The sequence below is a fragment of the Myotis yumanensis genome, unplaced genomic scaffold (assembly GCF_028538775.1).
Source record: "Myotis yumanensis isolate MYYU_CA2020_CCGP unplaced genomic scaffold, mMyoYum1.0.hap1 SCAF_5, whole genome shotgun sequence".
Lineage (NCBI taxonomy): Eukaryota > Metazoa > Chordata > Mammalia > Chiroptera > Vespertilionidae > Myotis > Myotis yumanensis.
This window is the reverse complement of record NW_027223756.1, coordinates 38858686-38881555: the sequence shown is the minus strand read 5'-3', so window position 1 is coordinate 38881555 and position 22870 is coordinate 38858686. Positions and strand designations below refer to the sequence as shown.

At 38.8% G+C, this 22870-nt stretch overlaps 1 protein-coding gene across 8 annotated transcripts; it reads left to right on the top strand.

The window, feature by feature from the left end:
- Nucleotides 1-845: 845 nt before the first annotated feature.
- On the top strand, nt 846-22365 carry CLK4 (CDC like kinase 4). 8 transcript variants are annotated; one of them, XM_070415142.1, is made up of 14 exons: nt 846-934; nt 3372-3532; nt 4300-4366; nt 7957-8179; nt 9256-9346; nt 9751-9817; nt 12814-12930; nt 13027-13193; nt 15263-15357; nt 15606-15735; nt 18190-18272; nt 21211-21290; nt 21932-22022; nt 22108-22365. In XM_070415142.1, exons 2-14 carry the CDS (start codon nt 3409-3411, stop codon nt 22246-22248), a joined length of 1476 nt encoding a protein of 491 aa, XP_070271243.1. In that variant the 5' UTR covers nt 846-934; nt 3372-3408; the 3' UTR covers nt 22249-22365. The 8 variants fall into 8 exon arrangements, with proteins under 8 accessions (XP_070271243.1, XP_070271246.1, XP_070271244.1 ...); XM_070415143.1 differs by lacking the exon at nt 4300-4366 and adding an exon at nt 6783-6840 and having other exon boundaries at nt 865-981; XM_070415141.1 differs by having other exon boundaries at nt 865-981.
- The last annotated feature ends 505 nt before the right edge of the window (nt 22366-22870 follow it).

Genomic DNA, 22870 nt, shown 5'->3' with positions numbered 1-22870 from the left:
TTGTGGTCAGTTTGTCTCAAATAAACTCACAAAAATTCTCTACAGTTTTGTATGTTTCTTACATTTGACACTACACACTCACAATAGGAAATGTCTGTGGATTTTTAAAACTGCAAAATACATTCCAGGTAAATCCCTTTAGTGGATGCTCACTAGCTCTCAGACATCACTCTGCCTTGGTTAAATAAAATCGACCCACAGGGACAATGGGAAGAACTTTGTTAGGCAAACATCCAGCTTCCATATCCGTCCGGAAACGTCACTTTTTGTTGTGTTATTCTGATAAAGAACGCAGGCCTTTAAAAAGATGAGCACTCCTGAGCTCGTTTTCTGAGACACCCTCTTGATTTCTCCCAATCCATTTTCAGACTGGAGGCTCCAAAAGGGCTGGACAAGTATCACGTTCACTGAACTGGCCCCAGCACCACCACAGGGCAGGTTAGTGGACTCCCTCTGGGGTTGAGGTCCTGGGCTAGGCTGAGGGCCAGCGGCCAAAGTGCACTGGCGCTGGCCCACTGGAGAGGGCAGAAAACGGGGCCATGGCTGGCTCAGCCGAGAGGTGCCGCACTCAGGATATCCTCCGCGCAAAAGGAGGAAACGCAAGCCACAGGCTTAGGGCAGGGAACAGACTTTTCTTCCCAAGTTGCAGCCGGGATCTCCCAAAACAAAAACATATTGAGGCGTCGCCTGGGTCTCACCTGGGCTCGGGCGGGAAGGACGTGGCCCGCGCAGCCGCAGTGTGAAGGGCCCGGCCCGCCTGTGACGTCACGTGTATCCCCGCCCCTTTCAGGGCGGGGCGGGAGCGCGCGAGGCTTTGTCACGCAGGCGCGATTGCGTGGCGGAGGTGGAGCTGGAGGCCGCCAGGGGATTTTAGGAAGACGGCGCTGCCGCCATTTTGCAAGGTTTTTGTCGCAGAGGCTGGAGAGTTAAGACGGTGGGTTGGCTTCATTGCTCGGCAAAGGGCCTTTTGCTTTAGCAGAGGTAAGGTTTCGGGTGGGGTGTGCTGGGCTGAGTGGCATCCCATTCTTTTTAGGTGTCGAAGTCAGGTGTCGGAGAAACGACCGGGTTGGGGCCTCGGCGACTGGGGTTCCTTCCAAACACAACTCGGCCAGTTGGCTATAAAATCGAAGGGTGCGCCCTAGCCGGTTTGGCTCAATGGGTGAAGTGTCGGCCTGCGAACTGAAGGGTCCCAGGTTCGATTCCGGTCAAGGGCACATGCCGGGGTTGTGGGCTCGATCCCCAGTGGGGGACTTGCAGGAGGCAGCCAATCCGTGATTCTCTCTCCTCGTGGATGTTTTTATCTCTCCCTCTTCCTTCCTCTCTAAAATCAATAAAAATATATTTTTTAAAAAATTAAAATCGAAGGGTGCGTAGGTGTTACGGTAGATGTAATGTCCTGGGCGGAAAGACCGCGGTTCTGCCACTGACTCTTCCCGGAGGGCCTGGCTGCTTGCTCGCCTCGCGGCCGGGGAGGCGGAAGGCAGGTCGGGAGACCCTGGGGAAGCCGCCTTTCGGGTTTGTGTTGTCGGAGCTCAAGCCCTTCGGGACCGGGTTTTGCAGGGTGAAACATTAATTCCTGTCTGTTATGGTGCCAAAGGCTGGCCGTGGGGGCCGGGCGACCGAGGAACTGCGAGTCCACGTCCTGGTGTTTGTTTATTTAGCTGGTGCTTGTGAGGGTAGAAATGTGGAGAGGTTTGTCCTTCGTTCGGCACTGTTTTTCGGTGGAGCATACCATTGTTGCAGCAGATCTGCATTCCTGACACTTGGCATTTTACTTGACCAATATCTTGTGATCCTAGCACTTAGGATTCTTTATTAATTAGAGGTCGTTTAATAATTCTAGGTAATCTTTCTTTTTTTTGTACTCAGGAGGAGCCTTACCCGTAGAGTGTGAGTCCAGGATTCTTCTCTTAACCTGAGAAAATCTTTCTGAACGTTAACAGGGGTGGGGAAGAGAGGGACACTTCCTAACAGGAGAACTAAATTTAAAGTAGTGAGCTTGTTTAGAGAAATAAAAATATTTGGTTTTCCTAAAATGCTTATTTGAATTTTAATATTTGCATATTGGTAACTTTGGTTATTTGAGAAGTGTGCCTTGTTCGAGGTGAGTTGGTTATGGCAGACTGATAGTGGATGGGAAAAAATTAAAGCAGACACATAAGTTTTGCAACGATTGCATAATAATGGGTGGTCATAATAATGACCATGTCAATCGCATGTTGTAATTTTGCTTGATGTCATTTAAGAGCGCTTAACCACCTCTGTTTTAAAGAGTTTCTAATGTGGTTAAAATACAATTTTGGTAATTGAAGGGTCAAAAGATTTAGAGAGAGAAAAAGAAGCTTCAAACCGGTTTGGCTCAGTGCATGGAGCATTGGCCTGCAGACTGAAGGGTCCCAGGTTCGATTCAGGTCAAGGGCATGTACCTTGGTTGCGGGCACATCCCCAGTAGGAGGTGTGCAGGAGGCAGCTGATCCATGTTTCTAACTCTATCCCTCTCCCTTCCTCTCTGTAAAAAAAAAATCAATAAAGTTTTTTTAAAAAGAAGCTTCATTGATGGCTCTATTCTCTCTCTCTCTCGTTAAACCTCAACTGAGGATATTGTTTCCATTGATGGGGGGGGGAGGGAGTGGAAGGAAGAGAGGAGAGACAAAGAGTGAGCCTGCAACCAAGGTACATGTGCCCTTGATAGAGAGTCCACAAGCTGACTCTCTAAACCACTGAGCCAAACCGGCTAGGGCTATGGCTCTATACTTTTTAACACTCATCTTTATTTAGTATCCCTAAGTGTTTCTCTGACTGAAACTATTTGTATTGCAGAATTTTGCCAAAGCTGCATGACACTTGTAATAGTATTTCCCTTTTTATTAGTTCATATTTAAAAGGAATCATATCAGTAACTTAATTAGCAGATTGGTACTGATTTACTTTAATAAGGTAATGGTACAAATAAATTAAAATCAAAAAAAGTTTTTTGTTTCTGGCTAGATACTGTTGAAGGCTCTAAGACTGAACCTTGGTTCTTTTTATATTTTTTAAATATTATTAGGAAGTGTTAGTTGAAGAAAAGCACCAAGCTGAGAATTTTTATCCAGAAGAATTGAAAGAAAATCCATTAAGGTCTCACAGTGTAATTCATTATTTAGTCCTAGATCTGTCCTAAGTGTAAAGTCCTTCATCACACTTAAAATCATCTGACATACCAGTGGAATAGTACCCCATGCCTTGGGAAACTGCCTACAAAAAGATTTTAGTACCTGTATGACCCCATGTTCTGGGTCTTTATATTTAAATAACATTAATGTAAATTATTTTATTTGCTAAACAATCATATATAACCTCCACAACTCACTTTTTGTTTCCGTTAACAGATGCGGCATTCCAAAAGAACTCACTGCCCTCATTGGGATGGTAGAGAGCGCTGGAGCCATGAAAGCTACAGTGGAAGCCACAAACGGAAGAGGAGATCCCACAGTAGTACACAAGAGAACAGACATTGTGAACCACATCACCAGTTTAAAGAATCTGATTGGTAAATTGAACTAGTAGCAATTTAACATTAATAGTTTTAGTGATTTATTATTAATTATGTAGTTTTCATCTGTCAATTATTTTATAATTCAATCAAATATTCACAAATTATTGAATGCCTATTATATGCTAGACACTATATGTGCTGAGACTAAAGCTATGAAAAACAGGTTTCCTACCCTTATATTGGTGTATGTCTCTCTGGGAATGGTGGGAACAGTTCAGTTCAGGCTGCCAGTAATGTAGGGGGATAAGACACAAAAAGTTAATACTGATAATAGGACACTCAGTGCCTTAAACTTGTATATATGAGGGAGATATGTATGCTCCTTTAATGTTCAATGAATGAGGGACAGGGAGACTATAACTCCAGATGAAAAAAAAAACAGCATATGCTATTTGGGTATGTTAAAGTACATTGGGGATTTGTCGCTTAGACTATTTTTAACAGGTTATTTTTGTAGAGAAGGCCAGTAGTGGATATATTTCGGGGTTTTAGAAGTGTGGTTATTATAAAAACCATTCCTTTGTACAGGTAGCAGCCAGTAATTTAGTAAAGGGTCTCAATAAAAATTTCTGATAACGTGTTTTGTTTTAGTGTATTTTTACTGGTATAAAGTTTGGAGGTAGTAGAAAATTTAAGGAATTTTAAAGTTCTTAAAAGTTTAAAAAAGGCTAGGTGAGTAGAGTTTCTATCATCCTGTCTTCCATTAATTTTCTTTTCTCATTTGTTTTGTTGGTCCTATGTTTTCTCCTTGTTTTGTGCAGATGTTCCATTGGGACTGTTTACCAGATTGCTTTCTAAATTAGCCAGCTGGGGTTACTTTAAAAAACAGTATGTAATTTTTTTCCTTCTCCGTCCTAAAACAGACTTGTTCTGTAGAACAGCGAGCTTGATGGTAATGCAGGCTGATCATTCTTCATCACACTATTATACTGTTATTTGGGGAGGAAGGGGGTGGCTTATGATAGGATTTCAATGACCTGAGCTAATTAATGTATAATAGAAAAGTAACTATACCCTATTATTAATGAAATACAAAATACTTTGTAAGGCTTAACATCATAATAATACTAATCACTCAGGTTTACTATACATTGTTTACGTCGTGATTTCAATGATAAACTTCATTCATGTTCATAATTAACTACGGAAACATGATACTAAATGCAATTAACCACCAGGCCAATAGCTTCTTCGACTTTGGCACTGGAGAGGTCTGGTGGTGATTGCTCTCCATAATCTAGAATATTCTAATAGTCTTTTTGAAGATTAAAATCTTTAAAAGAGTGTGTTTTATAAAATCTTTTAAAAATGCAGAAAAGTATAAAGAAGGTAACTTGCCATTGTTTGGATATAAATTGTTTCTAATTACTTGTTCTTAAAATAATATATACAAATCATGCCTCTGATTATTTTCTGAAAATAGGTTCTAAGGGACATTTTCAAGTTAAAGGGTATAAACTCTTGCTGCATATTAATGTCTTTTTCTTGAAATTTTATACCAACTTATATTCCTTTCCCTCACCACTTTTGGCTATTTTGAAATGCCAAAAATGGAATTCTGTGTGATTTTTGTTAATTTCTAGTGAATTTGTCCACTGTCATATTTATTGACTACTTGAACATTATTTTTTGTATTCTTAGCATATTTTTCTACTAAAATGTATTTTTCTTAATGATTTATGAAAACATTGTATGTCAATTATTTTACCTTTTTTATGTATTGCAAAATGGCTTTTCTTCCTGATTTGTCTTTTGGCAGTAGCCTGTCAATTGGTATCCCTTTCTACAAATTTAAATCAGTCAATTATACACAGTGTACTAGGAAGAGAGAAGTGGCTGTTGTAAATACCACCTTTATATATTGTGGTAAAAATTCTTTAATGTCTTTCTAACACAGTATCAATGATTCTCAAACTTTAGTGTGAATAAAATCATCTTGGAGTTATGTTTAAAATGAATATTACAAGATTTAGATCGAGACTGACCCTGGGGCCCAGTTATCTTCCATTTTTAATAATTCCATTATTTTATATTGCTGATAACCAACCACCCTTTGATAAACCCTAAATTTTAAAGTCCTTAGCCTGGCATGCAAGATGTTGGATGGTCTCTTCCCAGTTTATTTAATTGCCTATGTTTCCCTGTGTGAAAATTGCTCTTGCTTGAATTGTCTACTTTTTTCTGAGTAATGCATAGACAAACCCACCTCTCTAAGCCATTGTGGCTAGAAGTGCTCTGTGAACGTATAAAATGGTAATATGCCATTCTTTCCCCTGTCATTTCTACTTTCCACTTTGTCCAGACCCTGACTTCCCTTTAAGATGTAGCTCTTCCTTTATCATGAAGTCTTCCCTAACCATTTTCAGAAGCTTGAGTGCTTTCCCTTCTATGACCCTCAGCACTCATATGCAACCTTTCAGTATTTCCTGCATTGTTGTGCTTTATTTTTATGTGAGTAATCTCAAACAGTCCATTTGTTGGCAGGGCTTATGTATATATTATCTTCTACAGGACCTGTGTGCAAATACAAATGTCAATACCCTCATTAGTCTTGGCTATTTTGAAGGCCTACAGTGGGCATTTAGTGAACATTTTTAGAAATTAAATCTTCTCATCCTGTTCACTCTGCAGAGCCTCTATAATTCTATACACTTTGTTTATATACTCTCTAAGCCTTGGTTGTTACAGATTAAAGAGGTCCTCATCTTTTTAGTTTATCCTCATGGTATTACTTCACCTCATGTTTGTTATTCTATAGATTGTTCATGGATTATGAGCAGCTCTAATTTCATGCATTATTCCAGTTAAAGATTATTCGTGTTTTTTTTCTGATAGGAAGATTTTGGACTTTTATGGGAAGGATGCCTTTAAGAGAATAGTAAATTCTAGTTTGATCTCTCTCTGATAGATCCAAGCCAACTGATTAGACCCCTGACCTAGACCCACAGCGTTACCTTAATATCCTGAGTTGTTTTTCCAATGGGGAAAACTTAAGACTCTGGGGAAAGGGAAAAGGGTTTCTGCATCTCCGCAGCCTGTATGCCAGTTCTGTTTTGTAGCAATTTTAGAGATGCCTCTCTTTATTTCTGCCTAAACCAGCCCCCTGAGAAAAGAATAACAGCATATTCTGGGGAAAGTAGAGGGGTTGGTGAGGGCAACCTAGTCAACATCTGTCACTCCGTTGCTTGTCAGGATTATTTTAGCTGATTTGTCTGACTGGGCAGGTGTCCCCTCTCTCCCTCAGTGCTCCATGTGCATCCTCTTGAAGCTTCGCACTCTGTTGAAGAGGACACTCAACCCAGGTAGAGAGGGGGGGCGGGAAACTGGGCCAATTGAATCTGTCCTTTTCTTTCCATCTTATCAAGGCTACTTAACTGGGATACATTGGCTTGCTGAGGTCTATGATCTCTGAAATTCCTTACCAAGTTTTGTTTATTCATTGGTGCATTTCTTGGTGAAACAGGGCCCAGATCTTTCATCGGATTTTCAAAGGGATCTGTAGATTCAGAAGTTAACCACTGTGGCACTAAATGAATCTGTTTTCTATATAGAATTCTTGTGTGTTTTACTACAAGCAGACATAATAGGATATTAGAAATGCAAAGGGATTAGGGTGGTGGGTCTCTTGTAATTCTAGGAAAGCAATTACAAGATCCCTTTCTCATTTGAAGGGGAAATACTCTAGATGTCTTTGGCACATGAAGCAATCTTTAAAAGCTACTTTTGTCTATTTTTCAAAGGAATGACAGGAAGTTAGAAATACAAAAAGGAAAGGACATGGGATAGGTGATGTGTGTGATAAAATTCGTCCATTTAATCAGTTAGAATGTGTTCTGCAATCCTTGCAAATCATTTTCTTCTAGGGATCTTATTTGTAAAATGAAAGGGCTGCAGTACATTTAGGATTCCTTCTAGATCTAATATACCACCTTTTATGAAAGAATTCTCTGTGTGCCAGAGATATTTAAAAATCACATTAAAAGAGAAAGGAATCTTGTATTGCCTGCCCCTAATGGTGTGTGGCTATGTGAAGAAAAAAAGCTTAGTTGCAGATGCATATGTCATAAGTCTGACGCAATATTGTAAATTTTTGGTTTTAACTTTCTCCAGAAGGCAAAGGGACATTTATCAAGTAAACACTGAACATAATGGAATGATTTGGCTCAAGCTTTGTTCCTTGATATGAGGTGCTTAACAGCAGTCTATATAATAGAGAAATAGGAACCCATTTGCTTATTGGTTAAAGTAAAATTATTTCTTAAGTTTTATGATAAGTATAAATTCTAATTCATCAATTTGAGTCTTTTTCTTTTATTGAGTTAGCTGTTTAAACCAGGAATTCTTGAGAAAATGTTTTGTTTGAACCACATTGCTCTAGAATGAAGAGAATAATTTGGAATCTTCTAATGTGTTTACAGTCATTATTTAGAAGCAAGATCCTTGAATGAGAGAGATTATCGGGACAGGAGATACATTGATGAATACAGAAATGAGTACTGCGAAAGATATGTTCCTAGGCATTATCACAGAGATGTTGAAAGCAGTTACCGAATTCACTGCAGTAAATCTTCAGTCCGGAGCAGGAGAAGCAGTCCTAAAAGGAAGCATAATAGACACTGTTCAAGTCATCAGTCACATTCGGTATGAGTGATTTTGTTTTAATTGGGGTGGATATTTGTGTATAAAGTTCTTAATGAGCTAATAAGTTTAATACTTGAATCATATTGTATATTCTGTTTATATTACTTGAATCCTTAAAGGAAACTTCCAAATGCTCATAACTAATCTGTATTTATTAGTTAGTCCTCATTTGCCTGTATTAATCATTTCATTTCCCATAGACCACATCACAAGTTTGTTGATTTTAATACTAAAAATATTGTTTTTATGTTTTATGAAATAATGAACCCCCATCTTTCATTTTGAATTTTTTTTTTTTTTTTTTTACTTTAAAAGAAATCCCTTTTCTGATACTTAGAAGCAAATATAGAAAGTTGCACAGGTGAATGCCTAAATGCCCTGTATATTATCGTCCCATAGCACACTGCATTATTATCTGCAGCTAGTTCCATTGAAGTTCTGAAAATAGGTGCTGAATGGGAAATGTATTTTTAAAAACCTGCCCTTTTTTTTTTTTAACACTCCAAGCTGTTTGATCAGTAATCTTTGAAATACTGTTTTCCTCTCCAACTTTTCTTCAGTAAAACTAGCTTTGATTAGATTGAACATTGAAATTAACCAGCCCTTATTTTTCCCTTTTATTTTAATTATGTATATTTGAATATATTGCTAAATAATTTCAACTAATCTTGGACATTTTAAAACATTTTTCTGACAAACTAGACATTTCAACTCGCAGCATATGCTATTTTATAGCAAGAGATTAATAGAACATGACATTGCATTCTTTAATTTCAGACTTCAATTAAATCAGTATTTTAAAGAGACAATTGTGTTGTTTTTTTCTATTGCCACTTTAAGTATCTTATCTGAAAATCTGTTCCTTGCCATGTTTTTCTTCTGTAACATAAACTGTGCCCTGTGAATTTCTGGGGACTGAATTTGAAATTGCTCCTGCCAACTGTTCGTGGCCTGGTGCTTATCTGAATGCCTGAATATCTCCCCGCTGAATGAAATGAATTGCGTATTCTGCCCTGAATTCACTCTGATATATTGATTGGCTGGACGATCTTGGTGCTGCCCACTTGCCGTTCCAGAAGAGCCACCGAAGGAAAAGATCCAGGAGTATAGAGGATGATGAGGAGGGTCACCTGATCTGTCAAAGTGGAGACGTTCTAAGAGCAAGATGTATAGAATATTTTTCAACACTTTTTAAACTTTGCAGACAGAATAATCTTTTTAAGAATAGATTGTCAGCGGGGGGCTAAAGAATTCTTCATTGCTTCTTTGTTTTTTGGTGTTTTTTTTTTTTGGTGGGTTTGTTATTTTGTATTTCTTTTCTATAGTATTTAAATATTTCTACTCTAAAGCTCCAAAATAATCAGTGAAATTTGAGATTAGATCAAGAAAGATAGTTCTATTTAATTGTCTTTGTAGCCACTGAAAATAAAATAATTTGAGTGCTGAAACCTTAGTTATGCTTTGATAGAGAATCATTTGAAAGTATTCCACACTTAAGCATTCATTGTTTAAATAACTAGATGATTAGTACTCAGGTACTTATACTAACTCTTTCTTCCCCCTCACTTTAGATGAAATTGTGGACACTTTGGGTGAAGGGGCCTTTGGCAAAGTTGTAGAATGCATTGATCATGGCATGTAAGTTTGTTTTTTTTCTTTCTTGCGCATTCTGATACTTTTGGTGAGGAAGGATCCATAATGATAAAATGTTTTAAGTGATAGTCACATGTTTTCTTAACGTATACATATTCAAAATTTCTTGAACTATGTGCATGATTTACTTACCATGAGTGTGAATTTTGATCAAGAATGCTTACAAATTCTACGAGATGGAGTTTATTGATATTAAAGTGCATGTTCAGGTGAAGAGAGTTTCCCAGAACTTAGGCTCTTAGTGCTGTGTAAGAAATTCAGAGTGCTTTACTTTACTTTTGAATTGCAGAGATAATAAAGCATGTCTAATTTTGGTTCAAAAACCTTTATTCCCAAAGTTTTCATGTTAGAGTTAACTTCTTAAACTATAAAGTCACTAGGGGCCCAGTGCACGACTTTTTGCACCTTGAAAGGAACTGTGGGCCGTGAGGCTGCAGTGGGCACAGGAGTGGGTCTCGGCCCATCCTCTGTACCCCCATCCTGCCCCTACCACTGCAGCCCCAGTCCCCTGTCTGCCAGCATGCCTGCTCCCACGTGCTGACGGCACCCGCCCCACTCACACTGGCTGACAGCACGGAGCAATTGGGGCCAGCACCAGCATAGGGTGCAAGTGGGTCAGCAGCGGGTGCGAGAGGCGGCTGCTGGCCCCAGTTGCCCCTTGGGAGCAGGGGGAGGTAGAGAAGCCCTGAGGGGCAATTGGGGCCTGCGGCTGCCACTCATACCCGGTGATGGCACCGAGGGAGCAGGGCCAGCACCCGCAGCAGGTGTGAGCGCAGGCGGGACTGCAGTGCGCGAGAGCAAAGAATTTTCAGTAACCACCAGAGGCTTGCCCCAATGACAGCAACCAGCTGTCCTGCCTTGATCTGGCGCCCCCGCTCTCCTGCTCCACCATCCTGCCATGGCTGACGCCCGCCATGTTCCACATGTGACCCCTGGTGGTCAGCGCACATCATAGCGACCAGTTGTTCGGTTGTTCCACCATTTGGTCTATTTGCATATTAGGGTTTGATATAGATAGATTGATTGATTGATTATATTAAAGCCTATGGAATGTGATTTCCCCCTCTCTGCCTCATTTTAACATTGTCCTTCAGGACCTCTGTTCTGTGGTTTGCAATCGTTTTTGTAAGTGAACTTAAGATAATTTAATGAAACCGCATGTTTCTAAATTGACCCCTAAATTTTTTTATCATAAAGTAGTTGGGGATGATGTAACTTGCAGCTTTCTGTAAGTATTGATGTTTTAAAAAAATAACCAAAAAACCATCTCTTTAAATGACTTTGAGGGAATCTAAATGCTATAACAACTTGATACCTACCACTATCCATGAACAGACCCTTCTTTAGCCCCTGGAAATGTTTTATCCTTGAACTTATTTTCTTTCCACTTTACACACAGAACATTATTCTAAATATTTTTTATTATCACCCTATCTTCTTTGCAACAAAAATCTGAACATGAATTGAAATTTTTAAATATTTTAAAATATCTTCAGACTATATGCTTCATCCACAGTCCCCAAATGTTAACATTTTACAGTATTTCCTTTATATATTACGTTATATTTTCAAATTTTGCCAGCTGATCTATAGAGTTCATTCAGATTTTATCAACTGTCCTATTAATGTCTTTTTAAAATTTTTCGAGACTACAAGACTCTTATCTAACCAACATAATCCAATCAATAGTATTTAAAGTTGAGATATGTGCCAAATGGGGATATTATCAAAATAATGTTTAATGATTTATTAGCCCTTAGCCGGTTTCCCTCAGTGGATAGACCGTCGGCCTGCCGACTGAAGTGTCCCAGGTTCAATTCCAGTCAAGGGCTCATGCCTAGGTTGCAGGCTCGATCCCCAATAGGGGTGTGCAGCAGGCAGCTAATCAATGATTCCATCTCATCATTGATGTTTCTATCTCTTTCCCTCTCCCTTCCTCTCTGAAATCAATAAAAAATATATTTAAAATAATAATGATAAATTTTAATGATTTATCAGCCCACAACGTCATTGGGACTTTGTGGAAAGCAGTGAATTGGAAACCACCAGACTTGGAAAAAGGTGTGTGCCTAGACACTAGAAAAGTTTGCCTCAAAGGTTTTTTATAGTCTAAGGCACATATCTTGATCTAATTAGGGGCACATGGGGTTTTCCTTTCTCTTGTAAATTAGTAGAGCTTGAGTTCTGGCTCATCATCTGGATGATCAGACTTAGAAAAGAGAACAAAAGAAAGTTGAAGATTTGGAAATCCATTTCCTCACATCACTCCTGACTCTATACTTAAGAAGTTACAGGTGCCCCAATTTGAATCTCACTGCTCTGTACTATAGCTAATTCAGCCTGTTAGCACTAGTGAATGTGCTAAAACATATTCTTGACTTCATGGTTCATTGATGGTGTCTGTTTGGCCAAATGTTCCCTTTCCCTACTAATTCTGACAAACAGGCTCAGGGATATATCACCTCTTCTCTGAAGAAGTCGAAGCTCCCTTAACCCCCAGTGGTTTGGCTCTCCCTCCTCTACTCCATTGTACCTCATACCAAGCACTTCTAACCTTACCATAAGTTGGTCATATCTCTTTTCCTTTGGGCTGTTGGGTACACATGGACAAGTCCTGCCTTTTTCATCATTAACACATACCTGTACATTATCTGGCACAGAGTGGGTCAAGCCTAGTAATGAGCAAATGCTTTGAGCAGTAGCATATTCTTTTTGAGGTTTATTGTTTCATTAATGTATAAAATCTAGGTAAATTTAAAATTCTGTAAACATTAAAATTCGTAAGTATTAAGGGAAGCATTACTCCAATAAAGGGTATTTTGTCAAAATGTTTTAAAAAGATGTTTTATGGAATCTGGTATCATATTTTAGAAAAATAGTATTAGAGTAAGTGATACTTAATAAGATTATGCTTTAGAGGCTGCATGTTTTCATCCTGCTTCTCTACATTTATCATTTTCATCTTAACTTTTTTTTTTAAGGGATGGCATACATGTAGCAGTGAAAATCGTTAAAAATGTAGGTCGATACCGTGAAGCAGCTCGTTCAGAAATCCAAGTATTGGAGCATTTAAATACTACTGACCCCAACAGTGTTTTGTAAGTATAAATGTGAAGTATGATCCATCATGTTATATAAAATAATCAGAATTCTGTGAACTGAATTATTTTTATTTTTATCTTTATCTATTTTAGCCGATGCGTCCAGATGCTAGAATGGTTTGATCACCATGGTCATGTTTGTATTGTATTTGAATTGCTGGGACTTAGTACCTATGATTTCATTAAAGAAAATAGCTTTCTACCATTTCAAATTGACCACATCAGGCAGATGGCTTATCAGATCTGCCAGTCAATAAATTGTAAGTATACTTGATAAAACCTTAAACATCAACCCCGGTCAGGTTGAAACAGCCCCGGTGTGGTAGGGACAACCCCGGTCAGGTTGAAACGGCCCCCGTGAGGTAGGGACGACCCTGGTCAGGTCGAAACGGCCCCGGTATGGTAGGGACAACCCCGGTCTGGTTGAAATGGCCCCCGTGAGGTAGGGACGACCCCGGTGAGGTTGAAACGGCCCCCGTGAGGTAGGGACGACCCTGGTCAGGTCGAAACGGCCCCGGTGTTGTAGGGACGACCTCGGTGAGGTTGAAACAGCCCCCGTGAGGTAGGGACGACCCCAGTCAGGTCGAAACGGCCCCGGTGTGGTAGGGACGACCCCGGTGAGGTTGAAACGGCCCCCGTGAGGTAGGGACGACCCCGGTCAGGTCGAAACGGCCCCGGTGTGGTAGGGACGACCCCGGTCAGGTCGAAACGGCCCCGGTGTGGTAGGGACAACCCCGGTGAGGTTGAAACGGCCCCCGTGAGGTAGGGACGACCCTGGTCAGGTCGAAACGGCCCCGGTGTGGTAGGGACAACCCCGGTCAGGTTGAAACAGCCCCGGTGTGGTAGGGACAACCCCGGTGAGGTTGAAACGGCCCCCGGAGGTAGGGTGACCCCGGTGAAGCTGAAACGGCCCCCGTGAGGTAGGGACGACCCCGGTCAGGTTGAAACGGCCCCGGTGTGGTAGGGACGACCTCGGTGAGGTTGAAACAGCCCCCGTGAGGTAGGGACGACCCCAGTCAGGTCGAAACGGCCCCGGTGTGGTAGGGACGACCCCGGTGTGGTTGAAACGGCCCCCGTGAGGTAGGGACGACCCTGGTCAGGTCGAAACGGCCCCGGTGTGGTAGGGACAACCCCGGTGAGGTTGAAACGGCCCCCGTGAGGTAGGGACGACCCCCAGTCAGGTCGAAACGGCCCCGGTGTGGTAGGGACAACCCCGGTGAGGTTGAAACGGCCCCCGTGAGGTAGGGACGACCCCGGTGAGGTTGAAACGGCCCCCGTGAGGTAGGGACGACCCCCAGTCAGGTCGAAACGGCCCCGGTGTGGTAGGGACAACCCCGGTGAGGTTGAAACGGCCCCCGTGAGGTAGGGACGACCCCGGTGAGGTTGAAACGGCCCCCGTGAGGTAGGGACGGCCCCAGTGAGGTTGAAACGGCCCTGGTGAGGTTGAGACTACTCCAGTGAGGTTGGGACAAATAAAGGGGATCAGTATGGACTGATAAACAGGGGTAGATACAGAAGCAGAGCAACATTGAACAGAATGTTAAACTACAGTGGGAAGCCGGGGGAGGGTTGGGGGGGGGATTAAGAGACCAACTGAAGGACTTATATGCATGCATATAAGATTAACCAATGGACACAAGACACGGGGCAGGGGGGGGGCGGGGAGTAGGGGCCGGGGGAATGTCAAGGGGGGGAAAAAAGGAGACATGTAATACTCTTTGTAATACTTTAAGAAATAAAAATTATTAAAATATTAAAAAAAAAAAAAAAAAAGAATGGGTTCTAGAGCCTAATGCCTTGCAATTTGTGCAGGGCATTGAAGAGGCAAGGCTGTACCTGGCTCTCCTCCTATCACTGTGACCCGACTAAAGTGCAGACATTTCAGTTAAAAAAAAAAAAAAAAAAAAAAAAAAACCTTAAACATCAGAATTTTTAAAAAATATTTTTATTGATTTCAGAGAGGAAGGGAGAGAGAAAGAGAGATAGAAACATCAATGATGAGAATCATTGATCGGCTGCCTCCTGCATGCCCCCTACTGGGGATCGAGCCTGCAACCCTGGCATGCATGTGCCCTTGACTAGAATCCAACCAGGGACCCAACAGTCCACAGGCCGACGCTCTATCCACTGAGCCAAACTGGCTAGGTCTAAATATCAGAATTTTAAAGTTTTTGTTACACAAGCAATGTATTAAAACATGGTCACTAAAACTGCGTATTGTTAAGATAAAACCCTTCTTGACCCCTGTATCCACTACTAATTCTTCTTTCTCCCCGATAAAGATTAAATTTGTAAGTGAAACTAATAATGTGTTTTTATTCTCTTGTAGTTTTGCATCATAATAAGTTAACTCATACAGATCTGAAGCCTGAAAATATTTTATTTGTGAAGTCTGACTATGTAGTCAAATATAATTCTAAAATGGTAAGTTAAAACTTGTTTTAATTTTAGTGGTTCTTTAAAAATAATTTAGCTTGTTGATCATTGGATGAGGAATTTCACTTCTGAGGCTTATTCTTACCCTTATATTAACCCGAAAAACATATCTTTCTTTTCCTTTCTCATGGGGCTATGTTGAAATTCCAAAAAGATAATGCAAGCCTTTTGTATAGTGCTATAAAAGATTTCATATCTTTATTGATCTTCATGTTTACTCAACTGTCTCTCTCTAGAAACGTGATGAACGCACACTGAAAAACACAGATATCAAAGTTGTTGACTTTGGAAGTGCAACATACGATGATGAACATCATAGTACTTTGGTATCTACACGACATTACAGAGCTCCAGAGGTCATTTTGGGTTAGTAGACACCAGACTTCCTGATACTGTAATTGAAGAAGAGGTTTTTGTTCTTTAAGCTTTGCCAGGGGGTGGGGTGATGCAGTATACAGGAAATGCTTTGCTTTTTTCATAAAAAGAATCGAAATTACTGTAAATATTTTTCCTAAGTGGGAAAAATATGATACCATGTGTGAAGACACTTCAGGTGGTGGTTATTTTTGAGCAAGTTAATCCTCTGAGATTATAAGAACAGGCTGTATTGGCTAAGTACATCACAGCAATGTGATTTTGAAGTGATACCTATTTTTGTGTCATCAAAGCATGGTGGTGGTAAAAATGCTAATTTGGTTAGCAGACATCTAAATGTAGGGTGAAGGAAAATCAAGATGAAAAGAAAGAGCTAGCATAAAAGAGAGCTTCTTTAAAAGCCTTTCACATGATAAAGGCTGGAAAATAAAAAGAGTTAAGGAGCCGGTTTAAAGTAATGGAATTCAGTAAGGGAGCATGCATCAAAATGGAAAAGTTAGAGACCAGGTTATGCTACTAGAGCTGGGAAGTCAGGGATGTGTTTGGGGGCTTGGAGATAGTGGGGAAAGTTCAGATCAGGTGCTTTGGGGAATTACTTAAATGAAATAAGTTTATAACTTGGCCATAAGTAAGGTCCAACTGAGGTTAGATAGTAAAATATTTTTTAGACCTCAGAAGGAGGTAAATTCCTGGATTTTATCAACTTAAATTCAGAATTTTCCCCACATTAAAATGTGGGGAGATACAACACAAAACAATTGACATTTCTTTGTTATTGGTATGTACAACAGTGGTGTGTCTTACACTTAATGACCTCCTAACTTGGATAAAATATAGTAGTTTTCAGTAATAATGACGTTCAAAGTGTGGCCAGGATAGGGATAGTTGGTATAAATTCGAAATTGTATTACTGACCTTGACAAAAGAGACCACATTGGGAGATTAGAAGGGTCCTCTATGTGTTTGTGGAGTGTTTATCCTGAGGATTAAGGCAGAATTAGGTAGGAGAGGAAGATGTAGTCAGGTGCCACAATTGAGGTCAGTTAATCTCAGGTTTGGGGTGTTTGGTAATAAAGTTGAGAGAGATTAGTGAAAGAGAATGTTGTAGAATTCCAAAGAGTATGAAAACTGACACATCAGAATGGGATGATTTAGAGCAGTGTGCTGCAGTTACAGTCACCTGGGGTAAAAAACTTTCATCTTAAGTCCAAGCTCTATTATTTGCAGATGTTGTATGGGCATATAAGTAGAAATCATGCTCCATTATCCATTTGTTCAAGTGATAAGCATTGTCAGGGTTAACAAAAATGACTAAATCATAGTCAAAGCCCTTGAATGTATTATTTCTTCCTTTACCTTTAAATTCAGTGATGTAACTGAAAGTACTTAAAATGTCTTTTAAAGTAGGTTTTATTTATACATTATTGTTTACTAATTATTTGATCTTTAAACGATTAAAATATCTGTATGGCTTATTCTTTTCATCTCCTTTCCAATTAAATATAGACAAGAAGTTTGGGTATTTTATTCTTTCCAAAATAGTATTGCCATTGACAATCCTGAAGGAGAAAGTATATGTGATCATGTATTGACAGCTTGAAAGTACATATATACCTCCCTCTCTGTGTGAACTTTAAAAGACTTGATATATATAATTCTGATTATAGGTGAAACTGCATATAGTATTCATTATGATTCGCATATAATTTATGTCAAACTATTTTCTTTAATGGAAGAAGTAAACTCAGGCATCAAGCTTATGATAATTGATAAGGGCTTAATAATTGTATTCTGAGGATAAATATCGAATTATATTTGCATTAATAAAATGTAAAATTTCCTGGAACAACCATGAACTGGTGTAATAGTACTCCCATTGCACAAGCAATTCAAAGATTATGGAATATTTCCACAAATTGGTAGTTATACTTGGGAAATATTTTCTAGTCCCTCTCTTGTATTAAATGCCCTTACTCCACGTTAAATGCTATAATTTGATGTCAGGACATGGAGGACTAAGAACATACAGAGTAATATTTGATATAAAATTTAAAATGTAGCCTTGGCCGTTGTGGTTCACTTGTTTGGAATGTTGTTCCGTGCACCGAAGGATCATGGGTTCAGTTCCTGGCAAGGGCACATACCCAGGTTTCAGGTTAGAGCCCTGTCGGGTGGTGTATGGGAGGCAAGTGATTGATAACTCTCACATTGATGTTTTTCCCTCCCTCCTACTTCCCCTCACCCCACCTTCCATCTCTCTAAAATCAATAAAAACATATCTTCAGGTGAGGATTAAAAAATAAAAGTCAAAATATAAACCCTGAATTTACTGTCATATTCTCCCAAAGGAGTTATATAAAGAGAGTACTCATCTACAGAAGGATCTAGTAAATTGGCAATTAAAAATTATTACATAATAAAATTTTTGTTTTTGTTTTTAAATAGCTTTAGGTTGGTCTCAACCTTGTGATGTTTGGAGCATAGGTTGCATTCTTATTGAATATTACCTTGGTTTCACGGTCTTTCAGGTATGTATTTAATGAATATTGTTAAGTTTTAAAGGCATGTAAAATTTGGCTTCCATGTGAAAAGTTGCCATAGTGCCATTCTTAAGATTAAAACTTACATATGCAAAATGGTTATCCTTCTCTAAAACCATAGTTGAATGAAAAACTACTCTTAGTGAATGGTCAGTTCATTTTACATATTGGAGTTTTTAACACATGTTCATACTGTCTTATGTTTCCATTTTTTGTTACAGGTAATCTTCATAAATTTAGTGCTACTGCGGCCAGTTTTAATTCAGTTCTGGTTGCACTGACTATCCTATGGCTTTATTTTTTCTTAAAATATATATATATATATATATTTATTGATTTCAGACAGAAAGGAAGAGGGAGAGAGAGAGAAAAACATCAATGATGAGAGAGAATCATTGATCGGCTGCCTCCTGCACACCCCACACTGGGGATCAAGCTTAAAACCTGGGCATGTGCCCTGATTGGGAATTAAACTATGACCTCCTGGTTCATAGGTCAGCGCTCAACCACTGAGCCATGCCAGGCAGCGAGGCACTTTTTTATATAAAAGAATTCAGGAACAATGAGTTGTATTTTATTAAGCATCTGTTACACTCTTGGCTTCATAAAGATAAAAGGCAATATCTATTCAAGGAAATCATACAAAAGAGAGACATGAGGAAACTTACAGTATAATGTGGTATTTGCTGTAATGGATCAATGTAGAAAGTATAGTTGGATCCAGGAAAAGGGAACAGTTAAATTTTCTTAGAGAAGGCATCACTATAGGAGTAGGGATTTTAAGCCATTGTTAGAGGAAGCATAGGAGTTTGTCAGAAAACCAGAGTGTGAGGGTCGTGTCAGGAGAAGAAATAGTATCTTTTTTATTATTTTTTAAAATGTTTTTAAGCAGAGGGAGGGAGGGAGAGAGATGGAAACATCAGTGATGAGAAAGAATCATCATCAATCTGTTGCCTCCACACCCCCTGCTGAGGATTGGGCCCACAACCCGGGCATGTGGCCTGATAGGGAATCAAACCGTGACCTCCTGGTTCATGGGTCGACACTCAACCACTGAGGCACACTGGCCAGGCAAGAAATAGTATCTTAAATGGGTACTGGTTTAAAGGAACATACTCTTGTGAGGGAAGAATAAATGGTGCATCAGTCTTGCATAAATAGGAAAATCGTGACAGTAGGCAAGGACTGATTGATTCATAATGGATTTATTCTTCATAAAAAGGTATTTGTTTTATCTTAGAAGTAGCAGTGGTTCTCAACCTTCCTAATGCCGTGACCCTTTAATACAGTTCCTCATGTTGTGGTGACCCCCAACCATAAAATTATTTTCGTTGCTACTTCATAACTTATTTTGCTACTGTTAGGAATCGTAAATTAAATATCTGATATGCTATATGTGTTTTCCGATGGTCGCAACCCACAGGATGAGAACCACTGATTAGTGATTTACAAATGTAGACTGGTCTAAAATGAAAATGATTTTGTGAGGTTGCCATTTGGCCCTTATTTGGAGATTACTACCAAAAAAGCCCAGGAGGGATAATGTATCCCTTTTATGAAAACTTGTTTAAGTTGTGATGTGGTCAGGGTGTTATGGCGTTCTGTTTTGTGGTTGTGGGGAGGGGAAGGGAGTTCACGAGATTCTGGCTCATAATAAGGTTGAAGTTACATCAAATAGGGTGAGGAGAAGCTATGGTGAGTTTAGACTTGGGTGTAGCTATTGCAGGGTGTATGTGCTCACTGCTTCTGTTTAATCCATAGAGATCCTGTTAAAATTACTCTGAGTTTATAGACAAGTTTGATATCTAGAATCATGGTTATTGGTCAGTTCAAGGCGGTAGTGTCTGGTTTTATGGTAATAAATGATAGGGTCAAGAAAAAGTTAAGCAGAATACATGCCCTCTTTGTAATGAGTTTGTAATTTAAATTACAGAGGTTTTAAGTGAAGTGCAGATTATTAACATTGGTTTGAGATAAGGTTTATATTTGGATTTCACCCTACAACATACTCTTCAACTAAGGAACTTCATTAAAATGTGGAGCTATTATGTTTATTCCTGTCTTAAATTAAGTACTTAATGTTTTGAAAGCAATGTGCCAGGCACAACAGTTGATAGGTTTTAAAAAAGCATTACACACCACCTCTGCTTTCAGAACAAGGGTTGACAAACTATATCCTGCCTGATGCCTTCTTTAAAACATAAAAAAGAATATGCAATTGTGACCATCCACACCTAAAATATTTACTATGTGGCCTGTTACAGGAAAAGTTTGCCAATTTCTGCTCTAGAAACATCACATTTTAACTGTGACATTTTTCTCTGTTTTACTTTAGTAAGAGCTCTGCTAATGTATGGTTTAAGAATGAGTTTTGACTTGGGTTCATAGCTCAACTTTCCTCATTTCTGAGCTCTGTGACTTCGAGCTAGTATCTTTACCTCTTTGAAATTCATATTCCCATATACCTAGCTCAGGATTGTTGTGAGAATTATTGGGACTATATTTTTATTGCCTAGTATTAGTAAGTGTTAATATGTTGCTATTCATTGGGTAATGGAGGTTAATTTTGGTTAAGCAACTGCTTAAATTAGGACACAGTATTTTTTGATAATGTTCCCCAGTCATTCCTCAGTTAAAAACAGTGCAGGAGATACAAATAAATAAGAAAACTGATCAATTTACTTTAAACAAATTATGCCTCTCTGCAATACAGAGCCATACAGGTTCATTTCAGAAAGACTGTTTTATTGGGTTTGCACCAGATAATACAACTCTTGCTATTGTTCCCTATTTGAAGGAGAGTGTAATGTAAATTATATAAACTCTAATTTAGTCCTTTTATGTCAGTACTATTTTCTTAATGGTTTTCTTTCTTGTGTATACACAGAAATGAAAAATGCTAAATTTTTCCCCCTACATTTTTCAGACTCATGACAGTAAAGAGCACCTGGCAATGATGGAAAGAATATTAGGACCTATACCAACACACATGATTCAGAAAACAAGGTATGCTTTAAGATTAAAGACCTTTGTTGAGTACATGCAATAGCCTATATTCAAACTACAGAAAAACTCAACTTCGTGGTTATTGCTTTTTCCAAGGATTGCATATTTGAAGTTTTCATAAAGTTTTTAAAAAGTAATGACAGTATTTACCTGTGATCTAGTAAACAAAGTGGTGGTTTTGACACTGAAGATTTCCTCTGCATAATTGTATTCCTAAGTTTTTATACAAACAATAAATAGAGTAGTAAAAATAGCCTGATTTTGGAGTCATAACAATCTGTTAGAATTCTATACTGGTGCTAAGTCAACTGTATGTCCTTACACAAGGCACTATAGTGGGTTTCAAACACAGCTGCACCTCAGAAGTCATCCATGGAGTTCTTTAAAGATTTCCAGCCCCACTTCAATATGGAAATCAGAATTTATAAGAATGGATCCAGAGGCTTCTGTTTTTAAAACTGGCGTTGTTCTCAGTGTACAAGATTACGGAAGTATTCTATAAGCTGTCTGATACATAATTATTGTTAAGATTTTAAGAAACGTATACATAATAGATGCTTATACTTTCATCTGTTCTGGTGTAGGCAGGGTAAACATGTGGGTCTTTTGTTATTTTTACTAATCCAGATTTCTTCCTATAGAAAACGCAAGTATTTTCACCATAACCAGCTAGATTGGGATGAACATAGTTCTGCTGGTAGATACGTTAGGAGACGCTGCAAACCATTAAAGGTAAAAGAAAAAATGATTTAAAAGTTTAAAAAATGTTTCAGCTATTTTTAAATATCTTTCTAAAATAAAACATTTCTCCCCCCAGGAATTTATGCTTTGTCATGATGAAGAACACGAGAAACTGTTTGACCTGGTTCGAAGAATGTTAGAGTATGATCCAGTGAAAAGAATTACCTTAGATGAAGCATTGCAGCATCCCTTTTTTGACTTATTAAAAAACAAATGAAATGGAAATCAGTGGTCTTAACTGTATACTTCTCTAGCAGAGATTACTTAAGACTGTGTCTGTCAACTCTAAACATTCTAATATTTTTGTAAGCATTAAATTATTTTGTACAGTTAAGTGTAAATACACTATGTTTTGTATCAATAGCATAATTATCTTGTTAAGCAAGTATGGTCTTGATAGTGAATGAAGTATAAAAGTTAATTTTTCTTTTTGAGATTAACATTTTTAAAGACCTTTGACTATCTTTTGTGTCCAGTGATAAATGTGATTGATCTTATCTTTTATACATGGAGGCAGACTTTTAAAGTTGTGTGTGTGTGTGTGTTGTTTTTTTTGTGTTTGGTTGGTTGTTGTTTTTTTTGAGTAAAAGGAAATCTTGACTACTTTATTCTTGATGAATGAATATTCTTTACCTCAAATTTGGAACTTTTCTTATATTTAAAAGTTTTTCCTGTATTGTTCAACAAGTAATAAGTATTAATTACTCTATATAGCCAGGTATTGGAAATCAGAACCCATAGGAAATGTTTATTCTTGGCATTTCATTTTAAGTATTGTGTTTTGTCTCCGTGGGAGATGTTAGTAGTATTAAACCATCCAGTTTGTCTATCATGATAGG

What these genes read in the sequence shown, in the direction of transcription:
- CLK4 (XM_070415142.1), top strand. Translation starts at nt 3,409, where the DNA reads ATGGTAGAGAGCGCTGGAGCCATGAAAGCTACAGTGGAAGCCACAAAC. An exon ending in ACTGACCCCAACAGTGTTTT is followed by an intron (nt 12,931 to 13,026) that starts GTAAGTATAAAT and finishes TATCTATTTTAG; the next exon opens with CCGATGCGTCCAGATGCTAG. An exon ending in TTGGTTTCACGGTCTTTCAG is followed by an intron (nt 18,273 to 21,210) that starts GTATGTATTTAA and finishes TACATTTTTCAG; the next exon opens with ACTCATGACAGTAAAGAGCA.